Source organism: Mytilus trossulus, chromosome 10 (assembly GCF_036588685.1).
Source record: "Mytilus trossulus isolate FHL-02 chromosome 10, PNRI_Mtr1.1.1.hap1, whole genome shotgun sequence".
Lineage (NCBI taxonomy): Eukaryota > Metazoa > Mollusca > Bivalvia > Mytilida > Mytilidae > Mytilus > Mytilus trossulus.
The window spans coordinates 73,705,534-73,722,098 of record NC_086382.1 but is presented as its reverse complement, the minus strand read 5'-3'; the positions used below and the strand labels follow the sequence as shown (position 1 = coordinate 73,722,098).

General features: G+C 31.4%; 1 protein-coding gene across 1 annotated transcript; it reads right to left on the bottom strand.

Annotated features, from left to right (window-relative positions):
* Nucleotides 1–7,299: 7,299 nt before the first annotated feature.
* Nucleotides 7,300–8,607, bottom strand: LOC134688153 (toll-like receptor 4). The gene has a single exon (XM_063548626.1). The coding sequence runs from the start codon at nucleotides 8,605–8,607 to the stop codon at nucleotides 7,300–7,302; it is 1,308 nt and encodes a 435-aa protein (XP_063404696.1).
* Between the last annotated feature and the right edge of the window lie 7,958 nt (nucleotides 8,608–16,565).

Genomic DNA, 16,565 nt, shown 5'->3' with positions numbered 1-16,565 from the left:
TCGGAAAATATATTATAAAAAAGAAGATGTGGTATGATTGCCAATGAGACGACTATCCACAAACGACTTAAATAACACAGACATTAACAACTATAGGTCACCGTACGGCCTTCAACAAAGAGCAAAGCCCATACCGCATAGTCAGCTATGAAAGGCCCCGATAAGACAATGTTAAACAATTCAAACGAGAAAACTAACGGCCTTATTTATGTCAAAAAAATGAACGAAAAACAAATATGTAACACATACACAAACGACAACCACTGAATTTACAGGCTCTAGACTTGGGACAGGCACATACAAAAATAATGTGGCGGGGTTAAACATGTAAGCGAGATCCCAACGCTCCCCTAACCTGGGACAGTGGTATAACAGTACAACATAAGAACGAACTATAAAAATCAGTTGAAAAAGGCTTAACTCATCAGATGGACAAAAATACAAGTGGACGTGGCCGGGTACTTTTAGTATTGGGAAAGCAGAATAATCTTATTTTTAACAAAATTCAATTAACATTTTCGTAGATACCAAATAGAATAATCATAATATTCAAAGGCAGCTCAATTTTTGTCATTTCAAAAATCTAGATGGTTAGTGCATGCCAGAGATTGCAACCATCGGACAGCTCCAAAATAAATGTTCTATGGTCTCTAGTCCTTCTCTGCAGAATGAAGGAGAATGTAAGCCAAAGATACATGACCACACGTGTATTATCATAGCTCCAAGGTATTACCGTAACACTCTATAATTTTTAAAAGTAAACCATTAAAGGTTATACTCTTTTCAACGAGGAACCTTGGCTCACATCATGCAGCAAGCTATTATAAACGAGCCCAAAAAAGATAAGTGGTAAACTATTTAAACAGGAAAACCTACGGTCTCATCTTTACAACAATCGAGAAACTAGAAAAATTATGAACCACATGAACAAGCGACAACCACTGAACATCAGGTTCCTGACTTTGGACAGGTGAAAACAAATGTAAAGGGTTTAAACGTTTGAATAAGCGTTAACATTCACCCTAACCTGAAACAATAGTGTAATATTATAAGAATAACTTAAACATTTCAATCGAAATGGCTTTACTCATACCAAAGACATATTAACAAGCGAACATACGCTGAATGAATAAAAATAAAATATTATATTTTGATAATTCTTATATGATTTGCATATTAGAGAAAAGGTTGATATAATTGGTCGTTGATCTAAACGTTGGTTATTTTTCGATAGACGACGTTGACCGAACTTCTTTCCGTAACCAATGTAAACAAGATGGCATTTCTCAAGACCTTTTGTTCCCACATGGTACTTAACAGATCTTGGAGGATAGCAAATGTTTTAACATATTTGTCAAAGATTAGAAGTGACAAGCATGATAAGAAAGATAATATATAGAAATGGCCATTGGAATAACTCTCAAATTTGTCATAAATAAAAACTGTAAACCAACTTATTTCGCGAATACTTTATTTCATTTTTACCCTTTCTTCGCGGCTACTTAATTTCGCGATTTTCTGATTTACTTGATGAATTTTAATAAGAAAAGATCAAAGGATTACATATTCGCGACGATTCATATTCGCGTTATTTTCCTACTCGCGAAAATCGCGAAAATAAATCGCTCGCGAAAATAAGTTGGTTTACAGTAATAGTGTGTCGATGTTCAAAAGTCATAAATTAATTTTAATGAAAGAAATCTGGGTCAGAAACCAAATCCGAAAGAACGATAAAAGGAAATCAATGGAGCAACAGAAATACTGCCTTGCTTCAAAAACAAACAACAACAAACATAAAAAAAAACACTGTGTATTATTTATTATGTAAATTTCTTTGTAAAATACTACCAATGGGCATACCTTGTTTTATTGTTCAAGGTAATTGTATTCTTCCTTGTGTATAAAATGTATACCCAACTTGCATTTTATTGAGGAACCTTTTAACGGGTTTCTCTATTTCAAACTTCCGCATTCATACTCTAATTACACCTAAATGATATTGTACGACTGAATTGTAATCTGAGCATTTGAGATGAGCTGGATTTAATTTACTTCAAATAACTTGATTATATATATTGATATACTAATTTTTGTTTGATTGTATTTGAATTATCTCCCCTTGACTTAGGTTGACATTTATTTATGTGACTCTGTCCAACATGTTGTCCAATATGTTATTTGTTAATGATCTCTGGTGGCCTCTCCTGGTACCTCTCATGTTCAACATCATTGTATAGGGAGTGATGCATGTGGCTAGAGGAGAAGGCTGATGCCATCATTTACCTTATCAACATATTCCGGTATTCTAATCCAGAGTGATAAAAGATGTGTATGATCTGGTAGAAAATTTAGACTAATTAGCATAGCATAACTAACTTTTTAATTTTAGACTGCTATTGGAAAATTTAATATCAATATATGTATTATGAAATAACTATATAACTATATATCACAATATATACTTGGTGTATTTTCAGATGAAATAAAAATAAATTACAAAAAAACTTGATTAAAAGACTGAAAATGCCGCTTTATAAATTCTAATCATACTAGGTGTTAATCACTCAGGGTTAAGCTTCATCAAGATCGCTAAAGGTCAAAATTTAAAAGATCGGAAGAGCTTTTCGAGGGTCGGTTGATTACACCAATTCAGTCATCATCATCTAAAATGAAAAATAAAATAACAAAAAAACCGCAAACTCCATGGAAAATTCAAATACGAAAATTTCTTATCCATTGGAAATATCAAAAGTACAAGCTCACAAACGAATGGAAAACAACAGGCATAATCCTGGCTTAGTACATACATTTTAGTATGTTGTAAATGGAAATATCAACCAGGTTTTATATAAAGTAGCTAAACGTCTCACTTGTATGCCACTTACATATAAATCCATTATATTGACACCAATGTGCGAACGAATCAATCACACACAATAAATCAACAAAAAACTCATTTTGAGATCTGGTCATTGGTATTTATCTTTGAGTGTAGGCATTATCTTCAAACGATATGTTTTGTAAACTTGTTTTATTTTTCATGAACAAACATGTGAAATATAATAACATGACCTTAAACACAACTATGAAAATAAGGTAGCATTTACCGACTGATCATAATATACGGATATAAGAAATTGTATTACAATTTATTTAGTTAACCAAATGCTGCTTACAGCAATTTCCATTCATTGTCTTTTTCTGGAGCAACGTAACAAACACAGCTGTAGCTAAGTGGTTTTCATTGGGTCATGTATGTCATATTTTTCGTTTATTATTATGTTTGAAACTAGGTTGCTATTTTTTTTCTTTATTGAATTGTTTCATATTTTTCATGTCCAACTTTATTTAAATTTTAGCGAATAGTTTTCTAGTTGGCAATCATACCACATCTCCCGTCTTTATAAAGTATTTGTTTAATAATTATTAATCTATCTCCGATTTTTACTTATTTCTACTCTAAATTCAATTGGATATTAACGAAATAAGCACAATAATATGATGCATTGATCGCAGTTACATATTCCTATCTCTTGCGATACAATTTATTTTTTACTTTATTGTGCATATTTTTTGGCCTATGTCATGATCGTTGTAATTAACACGTTTTCTCCTAATAGTTTACTCTTCATACCATAATACCATTTAATTATAGTTGTCACGTCATTAAAATTACGCTATCAAATGACATTTGATTATATTATAATCATTAGAAGATAAATTAAAAAAAGAAACGCAGTTTCACCCAGATAATTTTACTCACTGGTGAAAAGTATAGTAAACATAGTTCATACATATGTTCATAACCGATTTTCTATCCAAACTAAAGATGTAACTGTAAAGGATCACGAACAACCAAGACGTGGAAATGCAGAAAAGCTATGGTACCGTGTCGGCGTAATTGTCACCAAAATTTGAATGAGGAGATTTCGACATGCAAGTGTAACAGGAGAGGGTCGTTGTCGACATCTTCTTATACGTGTAGTGGCTAGTATTATAGCATATCGTTGTTTCAGGATTCTAATATCAGATTTTGGTTGAACAGAAACATAAAAGAAATAAACTAACAAATTTAATATTTATAAATATACAATAAAAGCATCAGATGTATAACGCTGTTCAAAAGTCATAAAATCGGTTGAGGGAAAACAAATTCGGGTTACATACTAAACCATAATATTAAAACAATCTCAGATAAAACATTGTCAAATCAAATTAAAAAGTTAATATTTCCTATCAAATTAGTTCAAATAGGTTAGTAAACGTTTAATCCCGCTGCAAATGTTTGCACCTGTCCTAAGTCAGGAATCTGATGTACAGTAGTTGTTGTTTGTTTATGTAATATATACGTGTTTCTCGTTTCTCGTTTTGTTTATATAGATTAGACCGTTGGTTTTCCCGTTTGAATGGTTTTACACTAGTAATTTTGGGGCCCTTTATAGCTTGTTGTTCGGTGTGAGCCAAGGCTCCGTGTTGAAGGCCGTACTTTAACCTATAATGGTTTACTTTTTAAATTGTTATTTGGATGGAGAGTTGTCTCATTGGCACTCACACCACATCTTCCTATATCTAGTAATACAAACACTATAGTAGTAAATCGTACCAAATTAAAGCCCAAGAGCTGTTAAACAACAACTGACTGGAATTAGAGAATTCCTGTAAGCTATGAATTAGAGAAGGATGGCATTATTTCACTGCCAGTCTTTGGTAACCATTTACACCACTGGGTCGATGCTACTGCTAGTAGACGCTTCGTCCCCGAGTGTATCACTAGTCCAGTTGTCAGCACTGAGGTGCTGACATGAATATCAATTATATTGTCATTTAAATAAATTTGCAGTATACAAAAGATCTCAAATTACTAAGGATTTTCTTATTCCAGGCATATATTACTATAGCTGTATATTGATAAAGATAAATTAAGCTACTTTGTGTTATAGTCTGTCTAGATACAAAAGTATTGTATCTTGTTAATTGAGTAAAAACTTATCTAGAACTTTCAAAGGGAGACTATCAAATTATATTCATTTCATAGTATAAAATTGCTGATGAAAAATTACTATGGCATCAATATCTAACGTTGATAAGTCAATAACACTCAAAACCAAGGAGTAAACAAAGACTCAAAAAATCAAAGGACATTTACATCAGCAGTTATAAATAATAAAAAAGAAACAACACGATCTCTACTAAAAACCGGGAGTGAAATCAGGTGCTCCAGAAGAGTAAGCATGTCCTGCACCGTAAACGGCCTCCGTCGTGTTATTTCTTTGTTCTATTCGATAATGATGGAAGGTTATTATGACTGAGGAAGAATATCAAATATGATTTCTGACGCACTTTTGTCATTACGGCCAATCAGCTCATGATGGTGACCCTAAAATTTCTTTTACACTAGGTTATATTACTAATCTATTTGACCTTAATTTGATTGATTCATAGCCCTGTCTTTGCAAATTTTGAGAAAGCAGTATTCAGCAAATTCAGCGTACTTTGATCTAGTTCTAGAGTAACGTATCAATTGAGAAACATATACTCCATATGCTGGTGCCGCTGGGGTGTTGCTAAACAGAAATGGTAACTTGACTAAAGGAAAATTAAAATCATCGCGTTTGTCATAAATTTTGGTATTCAACCTACCATCAGTAGTCATTTCGAGAAAAAGGTCTAAATATGAAGCAGATTTATCTTTAAATAATATAACGATACATTTTTATTTTACCATCACTGTTGTTTTGAATAATATAAACGTTCGGCATTTATATTTGAAAAATACCTATATGGTCCAAATACTCAAATGGTCTGGAACATTTAAACTAATGTGACAAACTTTCGACGTGATGACTGCAAACACTTTCAATACTAATACATTTTATGCAAAACTCTATAAAGTATTATAAAATCCAACCTGTAGACACCGTGAAAACGTTTATAATGCCTCACGAACCTAACATTAAATAGTAAGTACAGCTGTAGGCTGCACTAGTTTAACTAGTTCCCATCTACACACAGATATTTTAGAAGTCTTACTCACAATGCTTTATTTTGTTGGCAATATATTTTACATGTGTATATATATATATATATATTAGTTGAATAGTCAAAACATGATCTTAACTGTATTATTCTTGATAACATCCTCCAACACACAAAACAAATCTGACTTGTATGCGTATTGAGATGTAGGAAACTGTCATTATATTTAATCCTTCTATATACGATGTATAGCAAACAATTTTATTCAAAATTACATTCCCAAAATTATGAACATATTTTCCCTAGTTTCTAGCTGTTAGAATCAGCAATGAGAAAAAATGAATTTCTTGGTAAAATCCTATAAGCGATATTAAACTGAAAATTTTGTAATAACGAAATTCGGGCTCAAATAAAAAGTATAAAGTAAATAGTATTTTAATCTGCACATTCGAATACAATTTATATTTATAACAGGAAGATAAAACACTAATAATGACATACTTGTACTGGAAATTACAATAACAAAGTCAGTTTTATATTTCAAAGGGTACTTTTGTTCTATTATCTTCTTTTTTTAAATGTAAACAAATGTGCTAAATATCACTTATATCGTTCAGGAATAGCAAACGCAAACTTAAGTCTGCCTTTGAAAATACAACTTATAATTTCTTTATGTTCAGTTTATTATATTAACATATTATCTGATACTAATATAGGTTTATGCTAAACAAAAAACAAAAACGATTGATATTGAAACTAGTTGTGTTTGTTTCCTAAATATAGTAACACAGCTATATTTTGTATAATATCAGTTTGACAATGGAATATTTCCTCCTCCATCAGGGGTCGATTAGAGGATGAAAATAAGTTTGACATTGGTGTGACGATTTAAAAAGATATCAAGTCATTAATTTAAGTTGCAGTATAAAATCAATATTAGTTCAATGTCAGAAAAATGTAAATTTGTTGGACTCGGCGCAAACCACAGTAGAACATCGCCATACCCAGTTTCTCAGTCTCGCACTAATATTTTCCTGTTATTGACTTAATAATTTTATTGTATAGCACAATCAATAAGAATAAAACAATTCATTTGATAGAAGATTTTGAGCATACAAGCATACGATAAAACAACATGTAGACCGTTTGATAAACTTAAAAGTAGTATTTTGAATACGAATACATGTATATACAAGTTTTAGCCTGCGTTTGTCCACTTTCATGCTCTTTTTTGTGCTATTGTTCTTGTAACATCTATATAATCATCAGAGATTTGTTTCGCAATTCGAACACTAGTAGAATTCTGAAATTATGGCAAACCCGCTATATAACTGAATTTCTAGAATATATGAAAGTTTCTTCCTTTTTTGTGAGAGCCATTTTCATTTTTTCATAAAATATTTCTTTCGTATTGTATGGCAGGTTGACATCATTTGGCCATTGAATACATGTAATTTTAAACCACATTCTCTTTAATATATCTGGCATATCTGTTACCTTTATATCATCCTTTACAACAACAATTACCATGTCTTCTCTTCCTTTCTGGAAAGCATGCATGCGGGTCATTTCCATTTCATACGAACCCCAAGTACTCTTTAAGAAATCATGAGTTATAATAAATATCACCTTTCTACTGGAATCGATGGCATTCATAACATTTTCTGCAATACCGTTACCAACAATAAAGTCCTTAGCGTCTAAGCATAATTCGAATCCCATACTGTTTACTCTGTCATGGAACTGTTTAACCCATTCCGAATCAGTATGACTATGTGATATAAAAGCATCATACGTATATTCCTGCTTCAATTCTTTGTAATTTTGCATTTTCATTTTAAGTCGTAATAAAAAGTACTCAACAGCATATTTATAACGAAAGAATACGACGGTTAATATTATGGCAAATATGATAATGGAGGTTATAGACACGGCAAACGGCAACCAGAATTTCGTTTTGCAGGAAATCTCAAATGTCTTTAGATTGGAGATAATGTCAGACATAAATCTACGTGAAGCCGTTTCAGTTACACAGGTTAAATCTGAAATATCCGGTAATCGGTTTGTTTGACCTAACCACTCTAAAAACTGTAATGTTTTACAGGAACATTGAAAGGGATTTCCTCTCAAGAATAAATCAACTTCACCAAGCCTTTGTATTCGTTCAATTTGCTCGGCATTGAAGTATGTTAAACTATTAAAGGTCAAATCAATTACTTTTAAAGCTTTTATACTTTCATGAAATTTGGGAAATACTGTGAGATTGTTATGCGACATGTTAACTGTTGATAACTGCTCAAATGGGTGCAAAAAGAATCCATTTGGTAAACTGTTCATTTTATTAGACGAAAGATTTATATCTTGCAATCTCAGATTCTTACTCAAGAAAGATCCGGCTCCAGCAATGTTTACAAATCCTTTTCCTAGACGTGACCCACTTGCTTTCAATGTCTGCAAATTTGGAAAACCATATAACAAGTCTACTGACAAATTTTCGCATGTCCATCCAGACATATCAAAATACTCTACATTTATAACTCCTACGAAACTACCTTTGCATGACCAGATGTCAGAATTCTTTAAGCTCAACACACGAAGATTATGACCGTTTATAAAATTAATGTTGGCCATATCCCAGGCTAAGTTATCTCCTATATACAACTCTTCAAGGGTATGTGGTAACACGATTCTATATAATCTTGATTGTTGAGAGCGTTTACTTCTCGAATGGTGCCAATTGCTTGTTATTTTAAAAACTTTTAAATTTCTAAAGTTCGACAAAATAAAAACAAAAGAAACTCCTCGATCCAACAAAACATTCTTAGAAATCTCTAGGTACTCAATGCAAGTGCTTTGGACAGAAAATTTTTGCAGCGCATATAAGGATATGTCTTTGATAAATAATTGATGCAATGTTAGTCGTTTCAGGCAAATTGACCATAAATATTGTAGTTTTTTCCAGTTTAAAATAAACCCATTATCAAATCTACTGTATGCAATTTCAATATTTGTAATGTTCCTACTTTTAAATACCTCAAAAGATCTGAATACTTGATCAATTGGATTTTTAGGTATATCGTCACCTAGATGTAATGATATTGAATCTAATTTAGGAAAGTTTTCAAAAAAATCCTTTGATATGGACGGCACCCTGTCTAAATGCAAAGACAATATTGACAGCATTTTAATATTTTCAAACATGTCCGCGTTGAATTGCACTTTTGATGATCTGGGGAAAATCGACAAATGGATCAATTTACTTAATGTAGACCATTGGCTGGGAAACTTGTAATCTTCATGTATGTCATAAGAAAGGGTCGTCAGTGATAGAATCTTCGACATTTCCAATATTTGGTCATTCTGATGATCTTGTAGTTTATTGTATTCGATCGAAAGATGCTGCAAACACTCAAGTGTATCGAACATACCAATGGGTAAAACCTGCAAAACATTGTGTTCCAGATGTAGGCTTTGTAGGCGATGCAACCCATAGAATGCTTTAGCATCGATTGATTTTATGACATTATGTCCAAGATTCAGATCGGTGATATTTTTGCAATACTGAAAAGTAAACGGGCTGACTATTTCAATGCTGTTTTTACTTAAATCCAAAGCTGTTGAGTATGTTGGTAAGTGACTAGGTATCATAGTCAGGCCCAAATGTCTGCAATCAACATTTGTATTTTGCGAGATGCATTTCGTCTTATTACTATTACTTTGAACTGAAAGAGTGAGAAATATTAGTCTTAACATGCATTTTATATATTTTATGATAAATAAGATATGTTAGATAACTGTTAATCGTTGAACATTGAGAGCCATGGGTCTAAAGAAGAGCTATTTGTAGATGTAATCATCTTCAAAGTATATTCCTAGTAGTTCCATGGAGAATGTATGATTTCGTCACTAAGAGCATATTGTTTTCGTATAGAGGACGTGTATTTCAATCAAGTTGGAATAATCATGGGAACATACTGTAGTCCTCATCTGGCCAACTTGTTCTATCGTATATATAAATCGATTGCATACACTCTATACCATTTTTATGTCTTGTGATTGATGTCACATTGTCAATCATACCACATATCCTTGTTCATACTGGAGTTTCTACGAGATAATGAAAACAGCTAGCATAATTTAGTATCTTTATGTTCTGCTATATCGATGGTGACATATCTTTATTTTTTTCAGAGTTTGTTAGCTGTTTGGCACATATGTTTTGCAATCAAGTTTATAGATTTAGGTTTCAAATTTAATTTGAAAACCTTGTAAAATGAGTACTGATCAAAGCAAAACTTATACCTCACATATCTTACTTAGTAGGACATTTTTTTGTTCATCATAATTAAGTATGATGTTTATGTTCAAAATCAAAATGTTTTAATATAAAAAAACATACAACTTACCTTATCTATATAACTTGTTATCTGTTGCACATATCTTTTTAGACATTGACAATTTACTTACTTAAGTAAAACGACAATAACTGTCCTACTGAGTACCACTTGGAAGGCATAAGTTTCGATTAAAACAGTATTCTTTTTACATGGTTGTCAATTTGAATGTATTATCAACGCATATATAACTGACCTTCTATCAAGGAGATTAAAATCCAAAAGAGTCCCACTTTTATAATATTCATGATTATTGTTTTGTTTTTTTGCGAGCCCAATTTTAATGAGAAAATCGCTTATGTGTGCAGTCACAGCATGTTATATAAACTCTAGCTTCCTGGTTTTCTATTAAGATTCAAACTTAAAGTTTGAAGTTTAAAAATGGTTGACCTAACATATTTTATACTATACAAATAATCTTAACCTCTCCCTAACATTGCAAATTTAGTAATAAATATGCGTGAGGACCTTTACATAATCCTTTTTAGATAATTCTAGTATACAATAAAGACTGTACAAATGATTTCTATCAGTCCTGCAAAATCATCCACCAAGCGTTATAGCTATGTTCCCTACCTGATGAGATTTTATCCTTTCTTTGATCGTTCTAGTTACCATTTCTTCGTGTGTCAAACCTTCAACAGAACTGTTTGGGTTTTAGTTGCTGTTGCTTTGAAGGTTTTTTTTCTCATATCTTCGTTCAGCTTATAAACTTAATAGGATGCATTGTATTTCACAAAGTCAGAAACCCTCAACAGATGGTATTTGTTTCAACCAAAAAAAACTGTTAAACAGAACAATTATGTTCTTTGTCAGCCACCAAAACATAAACAGTAAAGGGTCTGTTTAAAAGAGAGACGAACGATACTAGAGGGACTGTCACACTCATAAACCGAAAAACAAACTGACAACACAATGACTTAAAATGAAAAAGACAAACAGAGACAAACCATGGTACACATGACACAACATAGATTCTAAAGACCACAAAAGAACACGAACCCCATCAAGAATTATGATGATATCATGTGCACCGGAAGGGTAAGGGTAAGCAGATCTTGCTCCTCATGTGGCTCCCGTCGTGTTGCTTATGTGATAACAAATCCGGTAAATTATCTAATTCGGTAGGTCACATTCATGAAAGGGAACGGGAATGTAGTTACGAAGTAAGGAATATTAAATATGACAAAATTAAGGTTGAAAATGGTTGATGAGGAAACAAATTGAAATATTGAATGGGTTATTATTGGCAGATTTGAACAAGACAGCTATGGTAGCAATACACAGTTAGAAGTTTAGTTTCGCATTATGGCCCCTGTGAATTTTTTAAAAAGGAAAGTATTTGTACAATAAAATTGATTTTTAGATAATTGAAGAATAATATAGCCTTCTTGATTTTTAGATAATTGAAGAATAACATAGCCTTCTTAGTGGGTTTATATGAACATTTAGATTGATTTTAACATGTTTTATAGGCCATTTTTATGATTGACAGTCCGAATTTTCATTTCCGTACCGTTCCGTAGGTCCATAAACTATTGTAGTGTTTATCAACAAAGATTTTGCGCTCGATCTTTTCAATTCAATTTTATGGAAAAACGAGCAGGAAGGCATATGACTGTTTTGGACCACTTGATAGATATAAACCTATGGATTCAGGAAAGGTATCACTGTAATTCCTTGAAATTTTCCTTTAGACCAAATTTTGTAGACTTTTGTGTCATGTTCAACCCCCTTTTTTGCTTTATTTTGTATCTAAGAAATGCAGATTGTTGCCATGGTTACATCCAAAAGAAATTATATTTCACCCTTAGGACCATTAGAAATCAAATCTATGGAAGATTTTCTTTCTACAAGTATATACATGCATAACACACATATAAAGCCTATTTAGGAGGGGAAAGAGGGTGTTTAGAAATTATGAGTGTCAATTTTAAGTTGTTTTCCTAACTGTGTATTGCTACCTATACAAGAGCCTTGTTTAGGAAAAGAAGCAAAACAATCTTCTAATTTTGCAGATGAACCTGGCAGATGTAAAAACTATTCAATACACAAAGGATACGAGGGTTTTTTTATCTAAATGTATTGCTTAATAAGTATGTTGGCGTGACAATTCTAACAATGCAATTTTTAATGTAAATTATACTTCAAAGAAACATAATTCCCGTTAGAAGAATTGATAGGTAATATTTTTTTTAATTTATGTAGACTGCATAAGACTGTTGTAAACAAATTTGAGACTAATAAGATACAGATGAAATCTATAACATAAATTTAGAATTAAACAACAACTATAAAAAAACAATTAATGTGCAAATTTTAAAAAGGAAGAAATCAATAAATGAAGATTTAGAATGTGTTATTTATTTAAAAATCAGGTAAAAAATATTGGTGAACACTTCTACAATTAATTCCCAAAAACAAAATACAAATAAAAAAATGCACACTTTGTCTCAACTTAATTAATAAAAGAGGGACGAAAGATACCAAAGGGACAGTTAAACTCATAAATCTTAAACAAACTGACAACGCCATGGCTAAAAATGAAAAAAGACAAACAAAAAATCAATAGTACACATGACACAACATCGAAAACTAAAGGATAAACAACACGAACCCACCGAAAACTAGGGGTGATTTCAGGTGCTCCGGAAGGGTAAGCAGATCCTGCTCCACATGTGGCACCCGTCGTGTTGCTTATGTGTTATAAAATCCGTTACTATCAATTCATTTATTTCCTTGAGTACCATCTTTTGTTGCTTATGTGATATAAAATCCGGTAAATAGTTTAATTCAGTAGGTTGCATTCATGACTATATGTACATAACTATATGTACTTAATTAATGATAAGAAAAAAGAAGAGTTAGTGGGCAGTATTTTATAATGACACTACATGGATAAGACTAGAGGTTTCAAATTTAGAAAAAAAATAGGAACCAAAAGGAGCGAACATCCTTAAGCAACTTCACTTCGGATTAGCTCAAACGTGTTCCATGCCCCAAATTATGTCTATTTAGAGAACATGTGTTATAAAAATTATAATTTCTGTACAATCATATAATTACCAAACAACTCTTTTTTCAAATATTTGGATACAAATAGTTGTTTCGATTATGACATATATAGCTATTATAAACTTGTTCAACTAAATGTAGATGTACATACATTTTCTATTTAATTTCGTTTAATTGAAAAGAATCTACATTCAATGCATAAATTATGTCTATACACAATAGGTAAATGTCCTTGTGCACAACATTACCGATTTTTATCTTCTCAATTTCAATTTACAAAAATTTGACACAATTTAACAACGCGGACGTTATGTGATATAATATTTATTGTGTGGCTTATATGCATGAATAATACAAAATCATACACTATTTTAATATTTCAAAATTTTTCAACAGTTACTAGGTTATTATAAATTGTAGCATAGTGACAAATAAGTAACATTTGACCTGCTATACTCTCAATACATTTGTTTTCGTGAATATCTTCTTTCGTGGATTTTGGAAATTTGCCGTTTCGTGGTGAAGTAATTTCGTTGTTTTACCAAAGTCTGAATACAACCTGCTAGAAAAATTTATAATTCGTTGAATTTTGTACCAATGAAAAACGTTGAAATTAGTATCCAATGAAAAAGTTGAAATAGTATCCAATGAAAGATAGCATCCGCAGTATTCATTTCAATAATTGCATATTCAATTTATTATAAAAACGTACAAACAATCTATAAAACTGTTCAGATCAGCTCAACTCATCAAATTGATACAAAACAGAAAAAACGTATTCATTTCAATGCTATTCAAGTAACTGCATTGTGACCAGATGGAATAAGGCTCAGATAAATTGAATGCAGAACGTTCATATATTTTAATATAATATAGAATAGAAGGCAACGACGGATCTGAAATATACAGATAATAACAAATAAATACAACTTTACATATAAATGCATATGAATAGATCATTGTGTAGCAAATAATGTATATTATGTTTAATTACACAATTGCAAATAAATAATAATGCAAAATACAGTTAAATGACCACTCTGAATGTGAACAATTTGTTAATCAATGCAAATGACAACTGTTCACTAAAGTAATTTGACCATACTACTATATAAAATACTGTATAACATTGAAAGTTAATTACAGGTAAAAAGAATATATAAAGTTTGAAAAACAATTAGCATAGTAAATGAAACTAAATAAAATATTTAAGTCAAAAACATTTAACCATAAACTAATTTGAAAAACCCTTAAATGTAAATACCTTATAATGCTGGCTACGGCTCTTAATGTTGTTTCTGGTGTTTCTTATTCTGCATTGACAATATAATTAAAAAGTACAATATATATAGTCAAAGGGTGAACTGTTAAACTAGATAGAACCAAATAAAACGACTAGTAAGTAAGGTAGTTTGTCCAATAGCCAGTGTTGAGTAAATATCAAAGAGCACAAATAGAGTATTTTGGATTCATTGAACCATATAATACAAAATATGTTCAATATAGTAAGATCATTATAGTGTAGGGTAAAATAGATATAAACTAAGTACAAAGTTGGAAATAATATCAAATAGATAATATGTATATAAATGAACTTGTCCACAGTATAACTAATCTTCAAACAATCATTTATATAATCAAGTCGAAATTGAATCAATTTATCTAATTTCAAAAAAAGTGTTGCTTTCAAAGTCATATGAAACGAGCGAGTGGTGAAAAATAATGTTTGTCCAATTCTTGAACCAATGCATGAATACATCATACACTTAGTCCTCTGTGCGTGATTTTATCATTATTTTCGCAAATATATAAAATAATCGTCAATTTTTTTTCTCTCTGTTTGTTATGATTTGACAAATATTGCTGCTCATTAAATGCCGTGTTTTGAAGCCGAGTTTTACCGATTGTCACCTTATAGTAAACCAATTACAAAAAGCATGGGTCTTGAGCACGTGTTTAACATGTATAATCAGATATTTGTTTATTTCAATGACAGATCCATGCGTATTGTGGTCACCGGATTTTTACGAGGAGGGTTACGCTCGGGTCACTATGCATACGGAAAATATGTCGGCGAATTGCTTGCTGTAAGCAAGCAACTAAAAATACTTAAACTTCTTCTAGATGTGGAAAAATTAAAGAATTTTCCTCAGAAAAAAGTATATGTACTTAAGTTGTATAATGAAAACTATCCATTCAGTTATAAAAAAACATATGCATATTTTTTTTAATTTGAGGTTTCATATGACTTTAAATTTGTTTGATTTGAGATATATTACGAAATATGAAACACCTCATTGACAGTGTTTCTATCAGTAGCAAAGGAGACATTTGATATCATTATTATAATTTCCTAATATTAGTAAAAGGTTACTGATTACAAGGAAACTACTGTTCCAAGAATTTCAGGTATTTAATATTGACATCATCTCTTCGACAGTTTACGTCAGCCAGCATGAATTGGTTATTCCTTATACAATATCTGTGTCACAGATGATAACATATATGTTCCAGTTTCAACTTCGTATCCACAAACCCGTCGTTTCTTCCTTAATTATAACATCAATGAATGCATGTGTATTGATCAACAACAACAAGGTGTTCCACACGTAAAACATAATTTTGTAACTTTTCGTTACATCTCCAGTTTGGAAGGATTCTTTTTGTTAAGCTTTAAGTTTGATGTTGTTTTTCAAATCTTCATCTTTAGTTGGGTTTTTTTTTGCCATTGTATTGACCGTTTCGATTAATGTGAATATACTGTTATAATAAGGATATTTTGATTTTTTAAAATATGCCATTACATCTCAATATTCAAATACATGAATACTGTATTTTCAGTCTTCATTTAAGATATGGATGTAAAAGAGGGACGAAAGATACCGAAGGGACAGTCAAACTCATTAATCTAAAACAAACTGACAACGCCATAGCTAAAAATGAAAAAGACAAACAGAAAAACAATAGTACACATGACACAACATGAAAAACTAAAGAATAAACAACACGAACCCCACCAAAAACTAGGGGTGATCTCAGGTGCTCCGGAAGGGTGAGCAGATCCTGCTCCACATGCGGCACCCGTCGTGTTGCTTATGTAATTATAAATCCGGTAAATAGTAAGAGTAAGAGTAATGTTTTAATCATCTTTGTACACATTCGGCTTTCATCTTGGTCTTT

Coding starts and splice junctions, on each gene's coding strand:
- LOC134688153 (XM_063548626.1), bottom strand. CDS start 8,607: ATGGCCAACATTAATTTTATAAACGGTCATAATCTTCGTGTGTTGAGC.